This window comes from Sciurus vulgaris (assembly GCF_902686455.1).
Source record: "Sciurus vulgaris genome assembly, chromosome: 2".
In the NCBI taxonomy this organism is placed as follows: Eukaryota; Metazoa; Chordata; class Mammalia; order Rodentia; family Sciuridae; genus Sciurus; species Sciurus vulgaris.
This window is the reverse complement of record NC_136462.1, coordinates 54864712-54889519: the sequence shown is the minus strand read 5'-3', so window position 1 is coordinate 54889519 and position 24808 is coordinate 54864712. Positions and strand designations below refer to the sequence as shown.

Here is a 24808-nt window from a genome sequence, read left to right as displayed (position 1 = left end):
AGCAACCAAGGTAAGAAAACTTTTGGTGAGTGATTACCTTTTGATTATCCAAAGCTTAATTATTAAGCCCAAATTTCAAGATCATTTTTCGCTTCTCCATTCTTCCTTTTAAAAATTCACACAAAAATTATTTCTATAATGTTAGCACTTCAACTATTGTTTGATCTGGCAATAGCTGTGACACAAGGAGGTAAAGATAATATTCTAAAAGTCAGAATAATTTGGTAGTATTGAACAATTTGTTCCATGATTTTCCTCACTTAGCAATTAAAGACTTGCTTGTTTATAATAGAATGTCAATGTGGACTCATAAGAGTTTTATAACTTAGAGTCCTATGGGTAAATTACATATGAGACAAGCACTTATTTATAAATATGCCTTCACACCAGATGGTATGCCTACTCTTTCTGTCCATGATATGAATTAGCATAAATACATCTCTTATTATACTCTGCAAATAAAAATTGCCTTTTATTTTTGCACCAACACACTTTTAAGACTCTCACCCATAATAAATCAGAAGATGCTCACAAAATCAGATTGACAATATTTTACAGATCTAGGAACAGAGCAGGAAGAAAGCCCACATTGAAAACAAACATGATGTTAAAATACCACAGCATTTGCATCTGGATACTCTAAAGGGAAACGTACATTCATACACACACATGCACAATGCTTATTTTTCGTAAGAGTTGGGAAACCTTATTAGAATGGTATTGTTAGTTATTTGAAACATATGGGGAGAGGCAGGATCCTGGAGGTAGCAACTCTGAAGGTTTGGTACTGGAGGATGGAGGACATGCAGTGCCATTCAATCAGGAAAACAGGTTTGGCAGGCAACAGTTGTGGCTGTTCCAACTTCCCTCTCCCAGCAGGTGTTGCTATGGCACAAGAATAGTCTCTGAGGGATTCGATAGAACACAAAGTGTAAGATGAAAGAACAAAATAGAAAAACATTCTCTGCATGGCATTCATATTTTTCCCTGCTACACAAGCTGAAAGACCAGTCACAAATAAGCACAGGTTCTATTCTTGTTGCCTCACAAACAGATAAGTTGAATGGGAGTTGGCTCAGGTTGCTTAAGTACCATTTGGTTAATTTTTCAAGTAACATGATTTGTTATGATCTTCACACAATTTGGTTTTCTAACTCGAGCTTATAATAAAATATTTTCTAGAAACAGCAAAATAAACCTCTATTAGTAATATAATCTTCTACTAACCTCTTTGGAAGAAGATGTAAAAGTATACTTTTTTTCTTTTTCTAATCTCCCTCCCTTGATTTATTGCATGTGTTTCTCAGACACTAAAATACATAAATGAACAACAGTCACTGATTAGGTATAAAGTCTCACTTGTAGAAAAAAATTTTTTTCTTAAACAACCAAATAAGCAAACAGAAGTCAGATCTTTCAGCTTGCTAATGATTCAAATTACATTATAAAGTTAGCAGAAAGGAATATGAACTAGACTGAGATTATGGACAGTACAAGGCAGGCAGTTGTTTATTTTTGCAATAATAAAGGGGCATTTATAAGGGTCAAAGCACCCAATAAGGTCATAAGTCATTTTATTATTAAGCTATAACTAGATCATTCCGTAAAGAAATAATCAACCTAAAAATATTTCTGGAAAAAAGGGACAGATTCCTCCACTTACCATTTTTATTCATTTCAAGTTCAGTTTTTTTTTTAATAAAGTGCAGAGTAAATCTGGAAACCTGCAGTTATGTGGGTATAATTAACTAATTTTAACTTATTACAAATTTATTATTGCACTCCAAATATTATATTATTCAGAAAGATAATAGACAAGAGACACAGCTAAAAAGCTGAGTTCCAAATTCCTACAATTTTTATATTCTGTAACATATTTGCATTCATGTCTACTTTCTATTAAAAATGATGTCATGATTTATCCAAATACATTTATGGATCCATATATATGTATATTATCCCTTTAATTACTAGCAAGCACTCAGGGAGTAACCAATGGCAGGATTCCATATATAAAAGTTTGTACTTTAACTAGAGTTAATATATTTTAACACATTTTTGAGCCCTTTCAATAGGCAGATATGCTAAGACTGGAGGCAAGAAGTATAAGCCATTCACCACCTTCCAGAATTACACTATGTGTTGTAGAAACTTATTAAAACTGAGGCTTCTTAGTAGCTGGTAATAGCCCATTGTTATTTCTTAATTAGAGAAGCCTTTTTAAGAGTTTGGAAAAACTGTAAGAGTGCAAGATTAGAAATATGACACAGACTCAGGACCTAACCCATGTTCTAGCTCTGTAATCTTGATAATGGGAAGTCCAAAACTCAGATTCATTGTCTGAAAATTAGTATATTATACAAAATAGTATATTATGCAAACTAAAGATATTAGACAAGAAATGCATCTCTAAAAAGTTGTCTAATGATGAAAAGAAAACTCAATAATAATTTAAAGATAAAATGGTACAATGCATAGGACAGTATCCAATTAACTGTAAAGCACGTTGAGTTTTGAAATATACTTGTGAAGAATAAGGCATAGGTCAGGCTGCCTAGATTCAAACCTCAGCTCCGTTGCCTGTCAGCTGGAAGACCTTGAGTAGAATATCCAGCCTGCATCTCATCTCTCGATATATATAAAGTGAGCAAAATAGTACCTACTTTCCTTTTTCCTTTCATAAGATGTTAAACTCAAGTTATAGGTTAGAATACACATAAAATGTCAGTTATTATTGTTTTCTTATCATTGTCCTTCATTAATGCAATATCAATTACTGTACTTGATTATTATGCATAGATTCAGATACTGAAGGCATAGATTAGGTTTTGCTCATACATGCATATAACATCAAATAAATGTTCATATAAGTAAAGGATAAAAATATAGTTTTGTACATAAATCTCATTGCTATTATCAGGTGTCCAGAAGATGCATATACATTTTAGATAAGGACACTGTTAGAAGAAAATAACATTTGGGAAAGGGAAAAGATAATCTGAATAGTGAGAAGCACCTCCAAAGTTATCCAAGGATAGGAGGTTGCATTTGTCTGCCACTAGACAAATATATTTTGATATTACCACAAAATGGCACATAATACAGATATCCCGGCTCTCATTCTATTTCTATGAAGTAATGAGGTTTGGACATCCCTAAATACATCTATTCCTCTCTTATGAGGATGACAAAATGTCAATGGTGTCCATTTTCACAAAGGTCAGGGTGTTACCATGAAAACCAGGGACCAGAAAGTAAAAACGCTGTCTGATCATGTTAATTATGTCACTGCTTTCCTGTGGATGAAGGAATTCTAAATTAAAAGGAAGATAAGCTATAAATTATATATCAAATGCATCTTATGAAAGCAAAGATACTTTAAAGCAATCTGTAATTTACTTTCTAGAGCAACTGTTGCTTTCAGTGGTAAACTCTTCCATGCAGAATAGCTAGAAAAATCAATTTACCTCTACAATGAAAAGGCCATTTGTCTCCTTATAGAACCCATGTGACACCATTAGGCCTCTTATAAATGATCACTCTGGACAATGCCTGTGGTTTACAAATTCCCTAATTACACCACTTATTGTACACCACTGAAGCTGCCTTATCCTGTGGAAATACATACTATCACCATCTTAATAAACATTTCAACATAAAATGAAGCTGGCTCTTTCATGCTTTATCAAGAGCAAAAATAAATGACCAGGAAACACAATGTTCCATCATCAAATCAGTGCCACATGTTCTTTAAAGCAAATGAGGTCTTAATTAACAAATCCGTTAGTAGATAACTGGTCAATTAAAAAAATAGGAGGAAGGTTTTCTTGTAATGCATGAAGTACTTATTAACAAATATTCTACTGATGCATGATTGCATTTTATGATCAATTTTGCTGGTCGGAGAAGTATAAAATGCTACAATAAAATACGGACATATTTTAAAACCACATAAAAACTCATACAATGTCATCATTTGGAATGATATATAACTCATTCCGAGGGTGAATAGAGTTTAGTGAAATTCTATTAATATGGTTTTACATTGCATTTTATTTTCAAGCAAGGATATTTCTGTTTAAATGTCAACTAAATCTATTTTGTTTACAAGTATTATTTAGATAGACTTGGTAAAAGTGGACTACTTATGTTTCATTTAGAGTGGACTGTAATTCATGCTAAATGCATTTTAGACAGACATTTGAACTGCTTACCATTTTATTATTTCTACTTCACATATTTAAATTACCCATTCATTTTATATTGTACATAGAACATTTTGGAAAGTGCAGTGACATTTTTCTCCTTTTACATATTTTTAATCTAGTCATTATTAGTGACTGAAGCTCTATAAAATATGAAAAATTCTGAATATTCTAATCTGTCATGTACTTGAGAGGAGGCTAGTGTTCTCAGTTATTCCTTCCTCTCTGATCACCATCATGTACCCTTTTCTACAGCTGTCTGTCCTGATCCTGAGCTTCCTGGTAGGCTGACTGTCATCTCACAGGACTCTCATGTTCTAATTCTTCAGTCAAACAGAGCAAAAGGCATGCTGTGTTTTGAGGTTTTTCAGATGGATTCACTCATTAAAATACCCTTCTGACAGTGCATATCTGGAGCCTGAAATCTCATTACTTGAATTCAGTTCATTGAGAGATTGTGAGTTTTGGGTGAAGAACCCAGGTTCTATAGCCAGAATTGACCAATTGTTCACAATGTATGCCTCTACTTAGTAAAAATTACTTATACTTTTTTCTAATTTGTAGTTAAAGTGAGTTTTGTCACAATACCTACTTCAAATGATAACCTGAGTACCAACTCTAAAGTGTTTAGTCCAGCAACTAGAATATAGTAAATATGCCAGACATCTTTGTGTGTGTGTGTGTGTGTGTGTGTGTGTGTGTGTGTGTGTGTGTGAATAAGAGTTGTACATTATGTGGATTGTAATACTTTGAAATGCTTTAGCATATGGTGATGTTTTGTTTCTTAAATTGGGTGTAGACATATCTGTTTACTGTTTATGCTGCATGTTTACACCCATGCATTTTTCTGAAGTTTGGAATGCTACTACAAAAGTTAAAAAAAATCACTATAAACAATGTGATCTCTATTAGTGTGCTTGAGTTTTAATATATTATAGTTTTAATATATTCTAGTAATATTATTCATATTTAATTATACCACTCAAACCCAAACCATGTGTCCACTGATTTCAGAGAGCTAGGATAAGACAAATATCATTGTCTTAAATTCCTATAGAGATATTTTAATTGAGCATAATGTGGAAAAGATCTTCTTTAGTGAAAATACGACTGGTGAATCTATGTGCATTAGTTAGAAGAGATAAGGTCCCTCCCCAATTCTGTGGGTGGATATAAGACTGACAAGCATAACCTACCATCCTAACACTCTTCCAAGTGATCTTCTTGGACTAGGACTCTTGAGAATCTTATAAACCCTACAACTCAGCATGGGGTCACATGATCCAGTTCCTTTCAGAATATTCTAACACCCGAGGAACCCTCTCATACAAGGCCTTTGCCAAACAGATGGGACAGATATCAGAATTCCCTGAGAAAGTAAAGAGAAATATCTACTTAATCTAAAATCTTAGTGCATGCTGAAAGCTCTCACATTGGATTTAGAATCTGAAATTGAAAACTCAAGTTTGGCTATAGCTGTAGAAAATGAAAAGAATAAACTTTTGCGTCCCATTTTCTTCTCTGTAAAATTAAAGGTAATAAGTAATCTGTAAGTGTCCTTAGTGTTTAAAAACTATGCTAATAATTAAGACAAAAGATTTTTTAAGATATTTTATGAAATAGGAATCTGGGGATTCACACCAATAATCCTTATTTTATTTATTTAAAAATATTCACAATACAGCTGGGCAAGGTGACACACATCTGTAATCCCAGCAACTCAGGGGGTTCAGTAGGGGTATTAAAAATTGAAGGCCAACCTAAGCAATTTAGCAAGACCCTGTCTCAAAATAAAAAGGCTGGGGCTGAATCTCAGTGTTAAATGCCTCTGGGTTCAATCCCCAGCACAGCAACAAATGAACAAACAAATAACATCAAAACCTAACTAAAAATATTCATCAGGGTACAGTGGCACAGGCACGTAATTCCAGCTGTTTGGGAGGTTGAGGCACAAAGATTGCAAATTTTAGGACAGTCTTGGCAAATCTGAGGCCTGCCTCAGCAACTTGATGAGACTGCCTCAAAATAAAAAGAAAAAAGTGCCCAGGATGTAGTTTAATAGTGAAGTGTTCCTGAGTTCTTTGTGGTACTTCTAGCACCACAATAAGAATAAATAAACGAACCAAAAATAAAACTATTCAGAATATATAAATATCCTAATATTGGACTACTCATATTCTAATTTAATGGCTCTCCAAATTTTCCTGTACTCTCTTTTCCAAACCTCACTGATACCCATCAAAAAAAGATGAATAATTCTAAACATTACAAAAATTAATGAGTCCCTTTTGACATTGAAAAAAATATTTATTAGCTAGGAGATTTTATGGGAACCAAAGCCAGAATATTTTCTCCAATATGTGGATGCTTATTCACAATAAGGTGGGGGTACTAGGAAAGAATAGAGTTACTTTAGATTAGGTAGAGGGAAGTGAAGGGAGGGAAAGAGGTGGGGGTAGGAAGGAAAGTAGAGTGAAAGATATTATTACTTTATATATATATATATATATGGCTGCACATCTGATATGATCCTACAACATGTACAATCAGAAAAATGAGAAATTATACTCCATTTACATATGACTTATCAAAACACATAAATACATTCTACTGTCATGTCTAACTAATTAGAAAAAATAATTTAAAAAAGATTTTTAAATTAATAATAGTTCTAGTTTCTATTTTGGAACGCAAGAAGTAAGTGACTTTGATTTCAGACATTTTAGACTGCAAAGTGAAACTTAAAGACATCACATACAAATTAAATCACTATAGTGACTGTTCTATCTAATGCCAGAAGATCTACGGTCCTAGAAATTTTTCTAAGACAGAGAAAAATGAAAACCAAACTGTTTGTTTATGGATCTAGTCAGTACAGCTACTTCTATTTACTTCTCTGTCCCCCAGTTACCTAATGGCAGATTAGCAGTGCACTGTGAACATAAGAATGTGAAATGTTGTCCCAAGTGCCTATGTGATGAAAATAGCAGCATTTCCCAAATCTTTATCTTCTCCTATAGTCGAAAGAGTCAGGGTGATTCTGGCACTGTACTTTTAAAATAATATATCTCAATTTATATTTCATTATTAACTATACATTTAAAGAAGAAATCTATTCTTCATCAGTTATTTATCATTTTTTAACTCAAGTAAATTATTTCTAGTTATAATTCTAAATGCAAATTAGGGAACTAACCAATGATTTTTCCTTTCCCTATTAGATTAAAGAAAACTATACTTAGTCATTTTAAATTCAAATAGTTCCTATGTTCCTCTTGCTTGTATTAGAAAGGGATAAAATGTATAGGAAGCATAAATTAGGTGTACATACTTCTTTATCGTTGATTACTTTGATAGAAGATGAAAATTTCAAAACATTGAATTCCACCAAGTAAAGAATGTGCTCAAATTTGGAACAGTAATTAAACAGAAGCCCTTAGGCACCTTTAGACTATAAGCTTTAAAGAGAACCTTTGTTGTGATATTTGGGTATTTTAAGATGATAATTTCAAGGAATTATAAATCCAATGTTATTTACATAATTATATAGATGCAACTTTATGTGAGCAAATTATAAGATGAAAATATAACTAATGTTTATTGAATCATTATAGAAAATAGATAATTTAATGCAATAAATTTATGTTTTCCCCTGAAATAAAAAGTAAAAATGGTAACATATTTATAGATCCCAAAATAAGTTGCAACCAAGAATGTTTTAAATATTCCCTCTCATTCCTGTAAGTGCCATTTAAAAAAGAGGATCAATACAGTCATTACCTCCTCGTTTATAATGCCACCTGTGGCCTAAGAAGATGCCACACAATCTGGGGATAGGTGTTCTTTATATCAAAATGCCATATTTAAAATACGATAATCTCCTTCCTTCTCTCCTAGTCTCCCCTTCCTCTTTTGTCCCACTACTTCATTTCAATTTCTCTCTTTTTTGCCCTTCCTCTCTTGTTGAAGACTCTTTCTTCCACTTACGGGAAAATAAGATCTGTTTCTATTATCAAAATCTAAGCATCAGTACTAACATATCAGGGAAAAAATAAAGCATTTAGATGCTTTTTCATGCTGATGAAGAAGTACTGAAAGTCATGAACACATTATAAATACAGAATATTTTCCTCTGGGTTTTCTCCTTTTCTGTACAAATTGGCCTGTTCTTTTTCCTTGACTTCCAATGGTCACTCTTATGGCTTCCACTTTTTCCAACATTTCCCTGAACATATTTTGACTTGGCTGTTTATTCTCTTCTTGACCCATTGTGTTTCTAATGAATGCAATTACTTACAAAGTCTTTGTTTAATTCTATCCTTTCTCCTGATCATCACAACTTATTTTCTAATTGGTCACCAGAAACACAAGGATATTTTGCCATCCCCTCAGCTACAAATAATACCAAACTAATTTGTTCTTTCAAACACCTTTTACAATCACCCTAGGTGCCCTTCAACAGATGAATGGATAACTGTGGTATATATACACAAAGGAGTATTACTCAGACATTAAAAAGAATAACTTTGTGACATTTGCTGGTAAATGGATGGAACTGGAACATGCCAAGTGAAATAAGCCAGTCCCAAAAAACACAAAGGCTGAGTGTTCTCTCTGATATGTGGATGCTAACACACAATAAGGTGGGGGGAGAGAGGAATAGAAGTTCATTTGATTAGACAAAGGGTAAAAAAGAGAAGGGAGGGGAAATGGGGAAAGGAATAGAAAAGACAGTAAAATGAATGGGACATAACTTTCCTATGTGAATACATGACCAATGTAACTCCACATCATGTACAGCCACTATTAGAACGGGAATAGAATTAGAATGGGATCCTAAGTAGAATAAGCTATACTCCATGTATGTCTAGTATGTCAAAATATATTCTACTGTCATATATATATAAAAACATATATATAAAATATCTCTCACAATGTAAAATCCCTAAGTCAGTACTTGGTATTACCACAGTAAAAATATAAGGCTGATGGTTTATAATCACAGAAATATTAGCATTTTAGAAGGGATGAAAAAACTCGACCAAGATGGTAGTTTTCAATTATGAGTATTTAATGGTGTGTGTGCATGTGTATATGTGGAAAGTCAGACTCCTTTGTCGAACATAAACTTTACATAGAAGATATGTAAAAGAGAAACATATTTTGTTCTGAAGTTGGGAGAAGAAATGGGGGGTAGTGAAATGTATTTCTTGTGAGAATATTCCAAATAATTTCTAATTCCCATGAAAACACTACTTGGAAATGTTACCCAACTGATACCTTCATTCTATAGATTAAAAGTTTTGAGGTCCAAGCAGACCCAAGATCATAAAGGTACTAAGTGGTAAATTTAGGCCTGGACCCAAGTCCAGGGCCTGCACTACATTACATTGCTTGACGTCAATCAGGCTCTTTCTTAAATTGACTCGAGAGCACTGGTCATTGACTTAACTGCCCCTTAATAAGAGAGGTTGTGATTGTTCCTGAGCACCTCATTGATTCCTATCAATCTCTCCAGCTGAATAAATTGTACCTCCATACACATAATCAATCTCTAATTTTTTTCTTCTGTTCCTTTTTTACTCATTCTATTTCTTCAAATTCCATCTTGAAAATATTGCAAAACAGTAGTGAGCAAGAAGGAATCTAAGATACAAAATTGTTGATTGACTTCTCCCATGTAGTTCATGAGTGAGTCTCAAGCTTTTCCCATTAGTTGAGCTTCCTATATCTTTTGTTGTTTCATTTGCCCACTTGTCATGATGTATTGTTTATCCACATTGCCTTATTCCTTTCTAATTAATAATTTCTACATTTTGGCTCAAGTAATCTCTAAGTTACTCACCGAATACTTACAGTGAAAAAATAATGAAATAGATGAAACATTTTCTTTGCTTAGAATTCTTTTATTTCTCTACCACTTTTCCTCTAGTTGTCTCTTTTTTGATCTCTGTAGATTCATTCAATGAATAGATAGGCTCCCCTAAGAAAATCCTTTCCCTGTTGTTTTTTTCTGGTACCAAGGATTAAACTCAGGGGTGTATAAATGCTGAGCCACATTTCCCACTCCCCTCCCCATTTTTTAAACATCGAGACAGGATCTTGCTAAATTACTTAGGGCCTTGCTAACTTACTGAGGCTATTTTTGGACTTGCTAGCCTTCTGCCTCAGTCTGCTGAGCTGCCGGGATTATAGGCAAATGCCACCATGCCCACCCAGTCTTTGGTTGTTTTTGATTTTGTGAATGTGAGCTACTAAGATCCAATGTTATATCTTTCCTCCTAAGGTCTACTGTCTTAATCTTAATCCAATTGAGATGCTACCTGCCCTTTGGAATTCTTTCTGATCAGATTCAGGAATATTATCCTGTGTACTTTCATAGTACTTAGATTGTATATTAAAGGAAGCACTACTGTCTCTTATTGTAAAGTCAGTCAAGTATAATCTCACTGGAAGATCTACTCTATTGTTTATTATGTTTTTACTTCTTCCTATATCCCCATACTAGAGTGGTTACTAAATAAAAAAATTTTTGAACATCTGTATTCATGAATAAATTTCACAATTATGGGTGACACTTAATTTCTCTTTGATCTTTTAGATCATTTGGTGTAATTTCCACTTGTATTTTGAGTTAGACTGGGTTCTCAAATTTGAACTCCAAGCCTCAATCTTCTTGCACTATGGACAATTTCTACAGGGCTGAGAGTTCTTCAATAAAGGTCACATTTAGCAAAATGGAAGGGAGTGTACCAATGGCCAGAGTCATATATTTTGTGTTCATATTAACACCAGAATATTCAGTATGTCTTCCTCAACTGTTTCCATTTACTATGTCACACTATTTTAGTGCAGTCTTAGCAATTTCTCCCTTAAATAATTTAGCACATTTTAATAGGGCACTTAGTGAAGGTTTTAAAGGTGTTTTCTCCTTAATATTCAAAAAATTCTAGACTATTTGAATAGTTGAGGTTAAAGAAAACAGGGAATGAGACAATAACTCCAAATTCTAGTCTCCACTGATGCTGATGGTCAGTGATCAAAATAAGAATAATGTAAAACCATAATATTTGATGTGAACAACTTATAGTTTCTCAAATTTATTTAAGAGTGAGAATAAGACCCTTATAAAAGTTTGCTACTTTTGCAATTTTCCTTTTATTATTTGAACCATCCAATCTGAATGAAAGTGTGTTATCTCTTCAAACACAGATTCCAGATATGTCCGCTAGCCACTCCAGATTGTCGCATTTCCCTGTCTCCTTAGTGGAAAATCTGCATTGGTCACTCACCAATGAGGACTAAAATAGAACAACATCAGAAATAATTCCAATGAACATCTAAAATTCTTGAAAGCATTTGAAGTTTTGATAAAATAACCTGTCAAATTTTTAATAAAAACAAATTTAAGGAGCAACACCTACTTTCAAATAAACAATGTTAACTACAAAATATTCTTTTGGATAAAGTCTTATATCCCTAAATATGAATATATATAACTAGGCCTATATAACGTAGGCTAACATTAACATCATTCTATACTAAAAGCAAAAATGAAAAGAATTATATATCTCTGTGAGTATGCTTAGTCCAAAATTTCCTAGAGTATATATGTACTTAAAGAAATATATATAGCCTCTTAGTGCTAGAGGTGAAGCAGAAACCCATGAGTAAGGCTACAGAAGAGGTAATCCGCTGTGTTTTGGGGGTGGACAGTATCCCTTCTGACACTTACTCAAACACTATACTCTTCTTGGCCCATAATAAGGACAGATATAACATCCTTTCAATAAACACAAGAGTAAACTAAGAAAAAAAATTTTTCAAGACCTAAGAGTAAATTTAGATATGAAACCAATTCTGCTTGAAGCCAATGTGTAAAGTATCTAATTAACCATTCAGATAAGAGGAAACTATCTCCTTAATCAGTAGACTGTAAAGTTCATCATCAATATCATATTTTATAAAATTGTGTTTTTTTCATTATGCCTTCTGCCTTCTCAGGCATTCAAAACTTTTAAAAATATATAGAAACAGAAATAGAAGGTAGATGATAGAGTTCACAAATGGAATAGGGTCAACAGCAGAAAAATTGGTAGGATAGGAACGGGACTTAAACAATTGGAAAATAATCTCAGAACTCCTTGCAAGTCATTTTACAATTAGGACCATGCTAGACCATGATGATCAGCTTACTAAGGTACTCAGTAAACTACACGTGTGAATGAGGAAAAGGGAAAGACAGATTCTGCCTCAATCTTTATAAAGTATATTAATGCTTCTGTAGAAAAATAATAGTTACATGCTAATTTAACTTAATTTCCTGATAAATCCACAGTGTCCTGCTTTTTATTTTTTTAATCAACAAGATTTTAATAGTGTAGGTTGGAGAACAACAATCTGGCCTCTGAGAAAATATGACCTCCCATCTGCTTTTATAAATAGTTTTATTGTAACATTAGCTGTACCCATTCTTTAATTGTCTGTGGGAGCTTGCCCATTATAATAGCAGAGCAGAGTAGTTGTGACAGACACCACAGGGCCTGAGAAGCTGAAATATTTACTATCCTGGCCTTCACAGAAAGTTTGCCAACCTCTAGTCGCCATCATTAATTCAGAGGTCATGGATTATATGTCATAATTTCAGATTCAAGGAAAGAAATTCATTTGTCTCAGTCCAATAACTCAGGTACTAAGTACGTAACTCCTGGTGTGCACAGAAGTCAAGCATTTTCAGGACTTCACATGATAGTCTTACGTGTACCCCCTCCTCTTACAGAAACCAACCTATTCCTCACTATAGCCATTCTGTAGAACTGTAGTTTAATCAGCAGGATTTCATAAATTTCCTTTCTCTTCAAAAGGAAAAGGGAAGGAAAAGGGAAAAAAATCCAATTAAGTAAATTTAATTTTTTTTCCCCTGTGCCCTCCTGCTCATTATCAATTCTTATTCACTGTGAACTGTTATCAAGTCTTATGTTATCAAGAACTTTCATTTCATAAATGTGAATGCTTGTGCAGACACTTGTTAACTACCATAATTACAGTAACTAGACAGGCCATCGGTAGTAAAGCTACAATTTTGAACTCATTTTTAAAGTTGATCATCATTAGTGCTCTTAAAGCTTAAGTTTTAGACTCTTGTTAAATCCTCTAAATCTTGCTCCACTTCTCGTTATATGAAATGTCTGTGTACTGTAACATGGCAGGAAAAAAAATATCCTAAGATCTATATTGAGTTTTCTGCTATATTTGCCCACCAGCTGTCTCACCCTCGGAATTCCACAGATAACCAATCTGACTGCGTAAATGTTCAAGGCATGATGCACATACTTCTGAGTTTACTATAAACCTGCATATTTGTTGAGTCATGCAAAGGAATACTTGAAAGTTAATGAGAAACTAAAGATTTTACTATGTGGCAGTACTCTAAAAAACAACGGAATGTTTTGCTGCAAATTCTCCAAAATATTAAAAATCTATAAAAATTATATTTATACAATGAATAACAAGTGAAGATATTTTATGGATAGAATTTAACTGTTACATTTATTCTAAGGTTCACCAGTATTTTTCACTAAGTATATGAAAAAATTTTGTTTCACAAAATTAAGTTATTATAATTGTTTCAATATATTTAATTATTTACTTGAGACATTTACAATAATTATTACATTGTGGCTTTTCATTTACCTGCAGTCTAGCCACTTAATATATATTTTCAGTAATAAAAAATATAAAATTAGAACAAATCAACCTAATTTATGGCAATATCAATTAACCTACAGTAGAAGCAAGAAATAAGTACTTTAATATTCCCAGAACTTTCTACAGCCTACATATTTTATCAAATGTACCATTCCATGGTTAGTACCATGATGTTGCTTCTATCAGGATTTAACTCAAATGCCATGTCTCTGAAACTTTCCTATATTTACATTGGCAGAAGCATTCAGCATACCTATCGAAGTCCACAAATGAAATAGGGTCAACAGCAGAAAAATTAGTAGGATAGGAATGGGACTTAAGCAATTGGAAAATAATCTCAGAACTCCTTGCAAGTAATTCTACAATTACTTTAAGCATGCTATCTATTTGCTACATATTATCTCAGTTTTCACATAATCTCTTTTGATAACTCACATTAAAACTACCGAAGGGCAAGGCCCATTTGTACTATCATCATAGAACAGACAGTGAGGTGTATAGAATTAACTCAGAAAAGAATTTGAAAGAAACAATCTTAGATTGGCAAACAACAACTGCTCATACTAAAGATGACTTGTATGATTATAGAAATAGGAGGAAAAGTTTATAATATTGAACTAATGTGAAAATAATACAATATCCATAAACATATAAAGTTATTCTTATTCACTCAAATGCATCAGTAAACTCCAAAATGTCCATAGCATTGCCACAGTTTAACATTAAATCTCAGTCTTTTGAAAATATTTATAATGCTTTAAACTAGGATTTACATTCCTGGGATACTTTATATTTCTGTTTTAAAAGACAACTAAAATACATGTTGAAATGTGGTTCTGGGATTAAAACAATAGTTTTCTGCATTAGAGAAATGCCTCGTGATAGCACATGCTCACCTGAGTAAGTCTCATATGTCTTTTAAGACATGGTATCAACTGAGATTCAATGTAAGAGTTTGTATGAAAAATGTAAAGGCTCAAAAATATTAAAAGCTGGCATGTGACTGAGCATCTGTAATCCCACCGACTCAGCAGGTTAAGTAGGATAAGCACAAATTTGAGGTCAGACTGGACAAATTAGGGAGACTTCGTCTCAAAAAGCAAAATGGGCTGGGGGTGCAGCTCAGTATGCAGAGTAGGTGGGGAGTCGCATGGGGTAGTGTTTGGGAGAAGACCCAGTGTAATTCTTTTATCTCTAGTATTGTTACCTTTGCTTACCAGGCAAACTAATAATACTTAAGATAATTTAATTATGTAACTAATCTCATCTTAAAAAGAGACATTTATTGAGTAAAATTTGCGTTTGAAATACTGAATTTTTGAGGCTGGGGATATAGCTCTGTTAGTAGAGTGCTTGCATTACAAGCACAAGGTCCTGGGTTCAATCCCCAGTACCATAAAAAAATTAAAAAATAAATACGTAAATAATGTTGAATTTTCCTTTTAGAATTTTGGAAATTTCATGAATCAATGTTGGTCCTCCTTTCTACTTTGTCACTTATGATACACAGTTTCAAATGGGCAATATTACTAGCATGTTTAAAAATGAATATTGGGATTCATTCTAGGGGTAATTTTGTAATACTCTTTTTTTCTCTGTGTTCTGTGATTCCTTTTTGTTTAAAAGTATGTGAAACATGAGTTCATCAATGAGTCCTTTTAGATAGAAACCTGATTCTTTGGATACAGCTTTTATGTCACTGCTTCTGAAAAAGAAACAGGCAAACAAAACGAGACAAGCAAGCAAACAAAACAAAGTGATTCTTATAATTATGTGCTGAACAATTCTGGAAAAGGACCCTTAGAGAAATAAGGACATCTAATCCTGGATCTTTCTGTCTTGTTCTTTCCCTTATAGTAAGTATCCCACATCAATGTCACTTGGTGCAGTATCACCCTGCACACCAATTGAGGCAACTGGTTTGTATTTGTTGATTGAGTACATAAATCAATAACTGGGCATATTGACACTTTTCCACCAAATATCCTAAATAAATTTATCGGCAAATGTGGACACCAATATCTAAAGATCAGTTAGATAAAAAATATGTTGTTTTCTTTAAAACTAGAAAAGACCTAATGTCCAAATGTACATTCTTTCCATCGCCCAACTTTCCTTGTACATTCATTTCAGTGGATAAAAATTAAATATTCTTTAGAAAGCAGAACTGTGAAAAGTAAGCACATTTTGTCACCCTGAAGTATGGACCTGTGTTCCTTAGGAGTAAAATCAATTCAGCGTGCATTGTGATTTGGAGCCATGAGAAGGCACAATGCTACAGCTGAATAATAACGCACAAGAGTCAAATGCTGCCTGACCAGAAACCACGTGCCAACTGTTAAACATTCGTCAACACAGAGCGTGCCATTACAATAATGCTCTATGTTTGCAACACACAGTATTTACTTCATGCTATATAAGAATCTTCAATTGAAACACCATCTAATAATGGGCTTTAAAACACACTCAGAATTAATCTGAAGTGCTCTCCCACAACAAACAGCTGTGATTTTACTCATCTACAGATTCACATTTAATCTGGAGAAAATTAATAACCTATTTTCATTTTTAAATTTAAAAGAAAGAATTTCACTCCAATATATTTCCATTAATAACTAATTTCACTGAGAACAGATTCTACCAAAAGATTCTCCAAAAAGTCACATACAACTTTAACACATTTATCATTGGTTTTTGTAAGTGGAAGAGGCATTTCTTACATACTTTTACTTAAATACACTTAATATATCTCTCAGCATTTTCTACTTAGAACTAAATAGTTTCTGTTAAACTTCTGTGTAAGTTGTCTTAACTCTCTAGTCACTTGTTTAATTTTATTAATATAATTTTAAACTCTATACAGGGTTCATTGTTAATGAATATATGATTTTATTTAACCTAGAAGCCTGTATCTATTATTGTCAATGCTATTAATTTTATTTTCATGGTTTCTGCACAATCATATATAAATCTAAAACAAAATAGAAGTAAAAGTGTGTCAATCTGACATTTATTGGGCATTCAAAATAATAGGATTTTGATGTTAGAAAATTTTAAAAAATACAAATGTTCTTAGCTTGACTAATGACTATTTTGTTGCCAGATTTAAAGAAATTATTCTAAAAATGAACACTGTTTGCATTATAAATATACTTCTTACCTGTGCTGCTGGATATATTGACATCAATACTGATATCAGATATTCCTCCTCCCTTCAGAGAGGCTACACATGTGTATGTCCCAAAATCCGTGAATTTTAAATCAATGATATCCAAGTTTGTTGTTCCAGGGGAGATGTCAGGATCAGTCTGTGTAATAACCATCCGCTCAGAACTTCTTAACGGGCGACCATTTTTAAACCAACTAAATGTCAACTCCTCAGAAGGAACAGCTTCTACTTGGCAAGATATTTTCACCTCTCGCCCAATCTGGATGTTGTCATCCTTGTGATAAGGATCTGGGGTGATCCAAAATCGTCCTTTTTTTAATGCTAAAACATAAAAATTCCATGAGGAGTTAGTGTTACTTTCATAACCTTAGGGATTATTAATTTACTTTAGGTAACTATCTCTGGGCTGAAATGATGTAAAATAAAACAATATAAAATGTGCATAGGCTTCTTTCTAAGTATGGTGGCTATAAGTAAACCCGATTTAGGTAATCCAGCAATAATCTGAAACCATAAGCTATTTAAAGACTCTAAACACTAGTTTTTATAAATCAGATAATATTTTCCTGTGATATAAAAGTAAACTTTAAGTCTATGCACAATTATACTTTAATATACAATGCTAAAATTGTATTTTTCCAATTGAGTTTTGAACAAATGATAGACTTTGTTTACATAAAGACAGCATATTAAAGTTAAAAGTAATAATATGGATCATTTAGTCTAATACCTTTCCTATGCCATTTTAAGTTATTCCATAATTTTCTAAACAACTAAAATATTGCATAGCTGTCATATTAAAGAAAATTCTTTTAAGATTGTCTATATAAAGACCAAAACTAGTTAAGAATTGAGTTGGTTCATATTTATGAAGCATTCTTGAATATAGAAATAGCCTGATAAAAAACACTTTAAAAAGAAAGAAAAACTGGAAAAAAATTCAAAACATCTGCTGTGAACTTCTTTATTCTGACCTAATAGATGATTCCACTTAAAACTGTTTGCTAGCTCTCTCATGTAGATGACCAAATGGATTTCTCTGGCAGATGACTTGGAATACCTGTCATGTTTGCATCCTAAAAGCAGTGTTTTCTGGGTCTCACTGCTGTGCTGACACCATGGATCAGTAGTAATGACTGTTAGAAAGCTATATCTATAGACTTCTTTAGGGTCTGAACTTTGAAGGACATGGTGGGACTCAATATGAAATAGAGTTTGCTCCATTTTATGACTGATTCTTCTATACCACATTTTTCTTTTTTCCAATATCATCTTCATTCCCCTGTACTTTAACATTATATTCTTATATGATGAAATATAGCATATGTCATGAAACACAATTATCAGTATAAAATATTGATAATTCTTTTTTACTATTAAAGCTACTACATAATGATACTGTGAAAATTGACATGAATTCAGTGGACCTGGAGACAAGAGGGACCTTCTAACTGCAATTTGGGACAACCTCTCCTGAATTTAACTAGATTTCCTCAGTCTGAGAAAAGTCAAAGAACATCACAGAATTCTGTAGGCAGGAGAAGAATGAACTGGAAATGAATACATTTTCAAATCTCAAAACAACGTTTTGTTCTATAGCCTCAAATATTTTCATCTGTTTTCTCGTTTGCATCTTAGCATATGAGGAAAGATAAATGAATGTCAAACATAACATTCCTATCATTTTATTCAAGACAAATTTGTAGAAGTCCTTCTTAGGACTAGGCACTAGATGAGACTCTGATGCATGAGATGAGAAAAAAAAGAAAGACAAACAAAAACAGGAAAAAATCCATGGTCCATGAGTATTGCAATTTGTATACTCATAGATTATAGCTCCATTTACTTAACAAACACTTGTGATTCTTGTATGTAGAGAAACTTAAGAAATGTTTTATATGCTTAAAGTCTGAATCACATAAAAGAATACCCAAAATTATTGTTTAAAAAATGCACTAAACTTTAGTCTTAAGGAAACTACTAGGATATGAATATTTACATCACATTTTAATACTGTTATTATATTTTTCCATAATAAAAATTTAATTTTTGAATTTTATTTATTCCTAAGAAGGTTACTTTAAAACAATGAATTATAGTTTTCTTACTTAGATTCAGATATTAATATTTTCATAGGCACTGAAGTATGACTTCACATTGTATCCAGAAATGAAAATGTGATTAAAATAACATTCATAATAAATAATATTGTGCACATACTATTCAATGTAATTGCAGTTCTAAAGCATATAAGAATATATAATATACTTATTTAAAAAAATCTAAAACAATATTGTATCAAGAGCATTCACTTTTGTCAGCACCATAACATTTTCATGAGTTTCTTTTCTAAGAATGTTCCTTATCCTGTTTCTAAAGAGAAAAGATAAACCTAAACAGAATTTTTTAAGTTATTGAATTTTACATATTATCTTACTAGTAACTTCATATTTATCAGGGTACATAGAATCAGGATACTGATTTGGGGTACTTAGAATCAGGGTACATATCAGGGTACTTAGAATAACTTACATTACAAAGTTGTATGTTGGTTGCAATATACAAACACACATCAGAAAGCTTGAATGCTTATGATTAGCAATTACTTACTATGCAGTCATTATTTTGTAGTTCTGTGCTATTTATTCATAGTGAATGTATGAAAGTGATACTGACACTGAAAGAATTATAAACCAATCAAAAAATGAGATTTATACTGCTGAACAACGCAACTACTGATAAATAATATAAAATAAATACATTTTCATGGCAAATATTACATATTCTTTTATTCCTGGAAAACAATTCATAAGACCCAATGTTTAAGAAAGATATTTGTTATAGTTTAGCTATAAGGAGTCCCCATAAAGCTCATGTGTCTGAGACAATGTAAGAAAGTATACAATTGAAATGATTGTTGGGCCAATCTAAATCAGTGCATTAATTTCACTTAAACATGGATTAACTGGGTGATAATTGTAAACAGGTAGGGTGTAACTGGAGGAGCTGGGTCACTGGGGACGGGTGTGCCTTTGGGGTATATATTTTGTTCTGGTGAGCAGAGCTCTCTCTCTCTCTGCTTCCTGCTGTCATGTCCTGAGCTGCTTTCCTCTGCCACACCCTTCCACCAAGATGTTCTTCACCTCTGTTCCAGAGCAATTAAGTCAGACCTCTGAAACCGTGAACTCCCAAATACATTTTTCCACCTCTAAAATTGTTCTTGTCAGTGCTTATGGTTGCAACAATGAAAAAGCTGACTAGAAGTATATACTGATTAGAAAGTTATATTCAATAAATAAGAATAGAAATGATAAAGAATTACAGGGTTAAGAGAAAGAAATATAATCAAGCATACTTTAACAAATGAACTAAAAAGAAAGAATTCATTGATAAATATATTTGATCTCTTTATCAGACAATTCTAAGATTTGGCAAAAGCCAATCGTACTAGTTTTCCAACTGACGAAAAGAGAAACGGAAGGACAAGTCAGTCTGCTAACTGAGCTCAAGTGGAGGAATATCAGAATAAGGGGTTTGAGTAATTTGACTAGAGAGCCATTTTTCTATGTTGGTGTTTGTTATTCCTGTTACAACATAACTGGTTATGCACACAGAACAGAAATGATCTAAGGAAAATTTTATGTGTGGGTGAAATCTATAGAAATAGAGGACAGTGAAATAGAGGAAACAGAGGAAAGTTTAGTTTTCTCACTGACTTTGTTCAGAAAACTAAGAACATAGCTCTGTAAACCAGGCATTGGCACCTTAGAACTTGCAACCGGATTCTAGTTTTTCATTTCTATGTTATGTGGTCCAAGATGAACTATCTATTTCTTATGGGTCAAGTGTGTCATTTATAAAAATTGGAGGTGATAGTATAAGGCCCCTCAGAGACCCACAGTGAGAAATAGCTTATTAACAATTGTGTTTGAGTTTTGAAAATATAAAGTGTTTAATATAGTTAATCAGCTGGGAAGCAGGTTTCTTCATTTATAATTAAACACTCTCTTTTTCAGTGAACAATTTATAGTAGTTCTTGCAATGTTAATTTAAAGTCACTTTCTGCCACCAGTTAAGATTTCAAACTCTTAAAATCAATCTGTGATTAGTGCTGGAGTATAACAGGGGTCCAATAGACTCAAAGAGACTATAGAACTAAAGACATTCTTTGGAAAAAGAGAGGAGAAATCCCTTTCCCCAAATGTAATTTCTTAGCTTGAATATTGAAAATCCCCTAACATCAGCCTGAGAGAACATTAGATTTAGTTTAATGTATCATAAATTGTGATGGATGAACCTCAAAAGGTACTTGTTTAGTCTGGCAATGCATGTAAAAGATTGGCATGAAGCTAAGTCTCTGTTCTGGATAATCAGGTTGGAAACACTGCAATATAGCCATAGCTTCCCTTTTTAATATTGTGAGAATTGAATGCAAACTTGGCTCACATTCATTTCTGACAGGTTACTTGTGAGAACATTCTAAATGCACTTACTGAGGTCTCTCAACTTTGAGATATATAAAGATGCTCTGTGAATGGAATTAAACTCACATGGAAAGCAGAGGCCATTCATTGAAAAATTCTGAGTAGAGTTTTCTGTTGATGTTTCCCTAAAGTAAAAACCAGATTTGTGCCTATGAAGGTTGATGGTTTTAAGAAGACTTATATTATTTAAAACCAGATTTGATTTGTGAGCTTAGGCTAGAGAGAGGAAACACAGGCATTGGAGGAGGCTGGAATTATGGTTTCCATGGAGGAGGTGGTGAGAATGTATGTTGATTGTAACTGTAGGCTTAAAATTATAAAATACATTACTTTTTATTGTTAAACTATTCCATAAATAATACATAGTTCAATAGTAAATAAGAAAGCATTTCTTTGGAACTATGATATATCAGGTGTCAGTTTTTGGACTTCTGCTAAGAATCTGTTCTAGAATGTTGAGACAGAGTGACTATGGATTACCATTCCAAGCTTTTTTTTTTTTTTTGGTCTTGGATGGAATAGTCTTTATGGTAAACTGCCACATTAGCACCGATTATTTTTTTTTTTAACATTGGGTTAAAATACTAAGAGTTTTAAATTCTACTAATATCTATATAGCACCACATATTTTTAAAGTACTTAGGTATATAAGAAATGGTTCTGAATATAAAAAATGTACTATAATTCATAAAATTATTGCATAATTCAGTCCAATTTAGAAAATATTATTTTGATACCCTGAGTTTTTTTTTTATTCATTCTGTTATTTTTTTCCCTTATCCCCCACCCCTCCCACCCCTCTTTTCCCTCTATACAGTCCTTCCTTCCTCCATTCTTACCACCCTCCTTATTCCTAATCCTAAACCTAACCCTAACCCTAATGCTAACCCCTCCTACCCCCCTTATATGTCCTCATCCGCTTATCAGCTAGATCATTTGTCCTTTAGTTTTTTGAGATTGCTTATCTCACTTAGCATGATATCCTCCAATTTCATCCATTTGCCTGCAAATGCCATAATTTTATCATTCTTCATGGCAGAGTAATATTCCATTATATATATATGCCACAGTTTCTTTATCCATTCATCAATTGAAGGGCATCTAGGTTGGTTCCACAATCTGGCTATTGTGAATTGAGCAGCTGTGAACATTGATGTGGCTGTATCTCTGTAGTATGCTGATTTTAAGTCCTTTGGGTATAGGCCAAGGAGTGGGATAGCTGGGTCAAATGGTGGTTCCATTCCAAGCTTTCTGAGGAATCTCCATACTGCTTTCCAGAGTGGCTGCACTAATTTGCAACCCCACCAGCAATGTATGAGTGTACCTTTTTCCCCACATCCTTGCCAACACCCCTTGTTGCTTGTGTTCTTGATAATCACCATTCTAATTGGGGTGAGATGAAATCTTAGGGTAGTTTTGATTTGCATTTCTCTTATTACTAGAGATGTTGAAAATTTTTTCATATATCTGTTGATGGCTTGTACATCTTCTTCTGTGAAGTGTCTGTTCATTTCCTTAGCCCATTTGTTGATTGCAAACACTTTCTCTCTCTCTCTCTCTCTTTGCAAAGCTAGAGATATAACCCAGGGTCTTGCACATCTAGGCAAATGCTCTACCACAGAGCTATATCTCCAGTCCTCAAATATATCATGTTTTATAATCTCAGAAGCATTCTGGAAATCTGAAAAACTTACAAACTGTTGCTGAGAGGAACATTATCACTGGATATAGTAATCATTATCACTGTAATCAGATAAATACAAATTGATTTCCTGTTCATTTATCCTCAGATAAAAAGAATAAAAATATTTGTGAGAAATGAAATATTTTCCAGTGCCACCAGATGCCAATTGAATAAACAGTTTGAAACAGATTATATCAGCAAAGCAACCTAAAAGATAGTAAACACCAGTATATAGAACCTGTCCCATGATTTCCTTAGTGGGACTGAACAGGTGGGGAGGAGGGCCACTCTTCTTTATGGTCTCCAAATCCTAAATACGTTGCTTGTTATAATTTGTACTCAATATTTTTCATTATTTAATTAATATTGACATTTTGAAGTATTAATTACAGATGCCAATTGTTTCCAATCAGTTCCAATACGCCCATTTGTCTTTGATTTTGTTTCATGGTCTTCTGTGCTGAGAAGCACTTGGGGAAATGGGATAGGAAGAGAGAGCAGATATGATGTCCTCTAGAATTCAGAGGCTTTGTCATAGAACGATACTTTTGAACAACCAGTCTCAATATAGAGACACATGTGAGAATGCAGATTCTATACAGAATACAGGAGGTCTCGCTGCAGTGCAGTGGCCAACATAACTTGTGAGGGGCATTGCCTAGCAAATATCCTGTTTTAAATGAGACTGCATTTCGGGTCAAACTGCTTCTTTGCGTGCATCAGGGCTCCACTGATAATCTTTTCTGACAAAAGATGGAAGAAGCAGGGAAAGGTTGACATCTAAGAACATGGAAATCATCCAAAATGTATTTGCCAAAAATCTATCAGAAAAAGGTTAATAAGGGTGCTGTTAAAGCAAAGAAGAACAGATAAAGTTTGGGGTTGACCATGAGTAAAATATTGTTTGGTGCAGAACTTTTCAGAGCATTAAATATGAGAACATACACACTGCCACATTTCTAAACGGGCCGTGTATATTCACTACAGAAATACAAATGTTTGTGAAACATTTTGACCTAAGGGAATCTATCAATTGAAAAGTATCAATGAAAAGACTTTAATGTTGGATTCTATTATTGATGATTTAGGAATTTCCATTTAAATGCATCACAGAATAATCAGCACTCCAGTAGAAATAAAATTCACAACTAAAAAATTCAAATTGAAGGGGAAAGGTCTTGATTTTTTAAGTCGAGAAGTATCCAAAGGTTCACTGAGGTTATAAAACATATTTCAGAGCTATTTAATAAATGTATCTGCACTGAAGGCAGCATGCCTCTTTCCTTCCCAACTTACCAGCATTTTTTTTAAACAAATTAATTTATCAGTTTGTTCCTATTTTTGAAAAGGACATTTTGAAATAGGTAAACAGTATTGAGAGGGAATTAAATATGTTACCTTATGTATAATTTAAAACATTGCTATCATCTGTTAAGACAATCAGTGTCAATTTCTTGAGGAAATAATAATAAATTTACATCCTATGTTTTAAAAAGTATACAGGGTTATTATAAAAAGTATAAACATGTTAAATATTCTAACAGATGGGTAGGAGTAA

At 33.1% G+C, this 24808-nt stretch overlaps 1 protein-coding gene across 2 annotated transcripts in view; it reads right to left on the bottom strand.

Moving 5' to 3' along the window:
• MDGA2 (MAM domain containing glycosylphosphatidylinositol anchor 2) overlaps positions 1-24808 on the bottom strand; it is a 780047-nt gene that overhangs the window by 187866 nt on the left and 567373 nt on the right. For both annotated transcript variants that reach the window (XM_079126024.1, XM_079126023.1), the window contains exon 7: positions 17074-17403. In XM_079126024.1, the coding sequence (XP_078982150.1) occupies positions 17074-17403 (330 nt within the window). The remainder of the gene's footprint in view (positions 1-17073; positions 17404-24808) is intronic.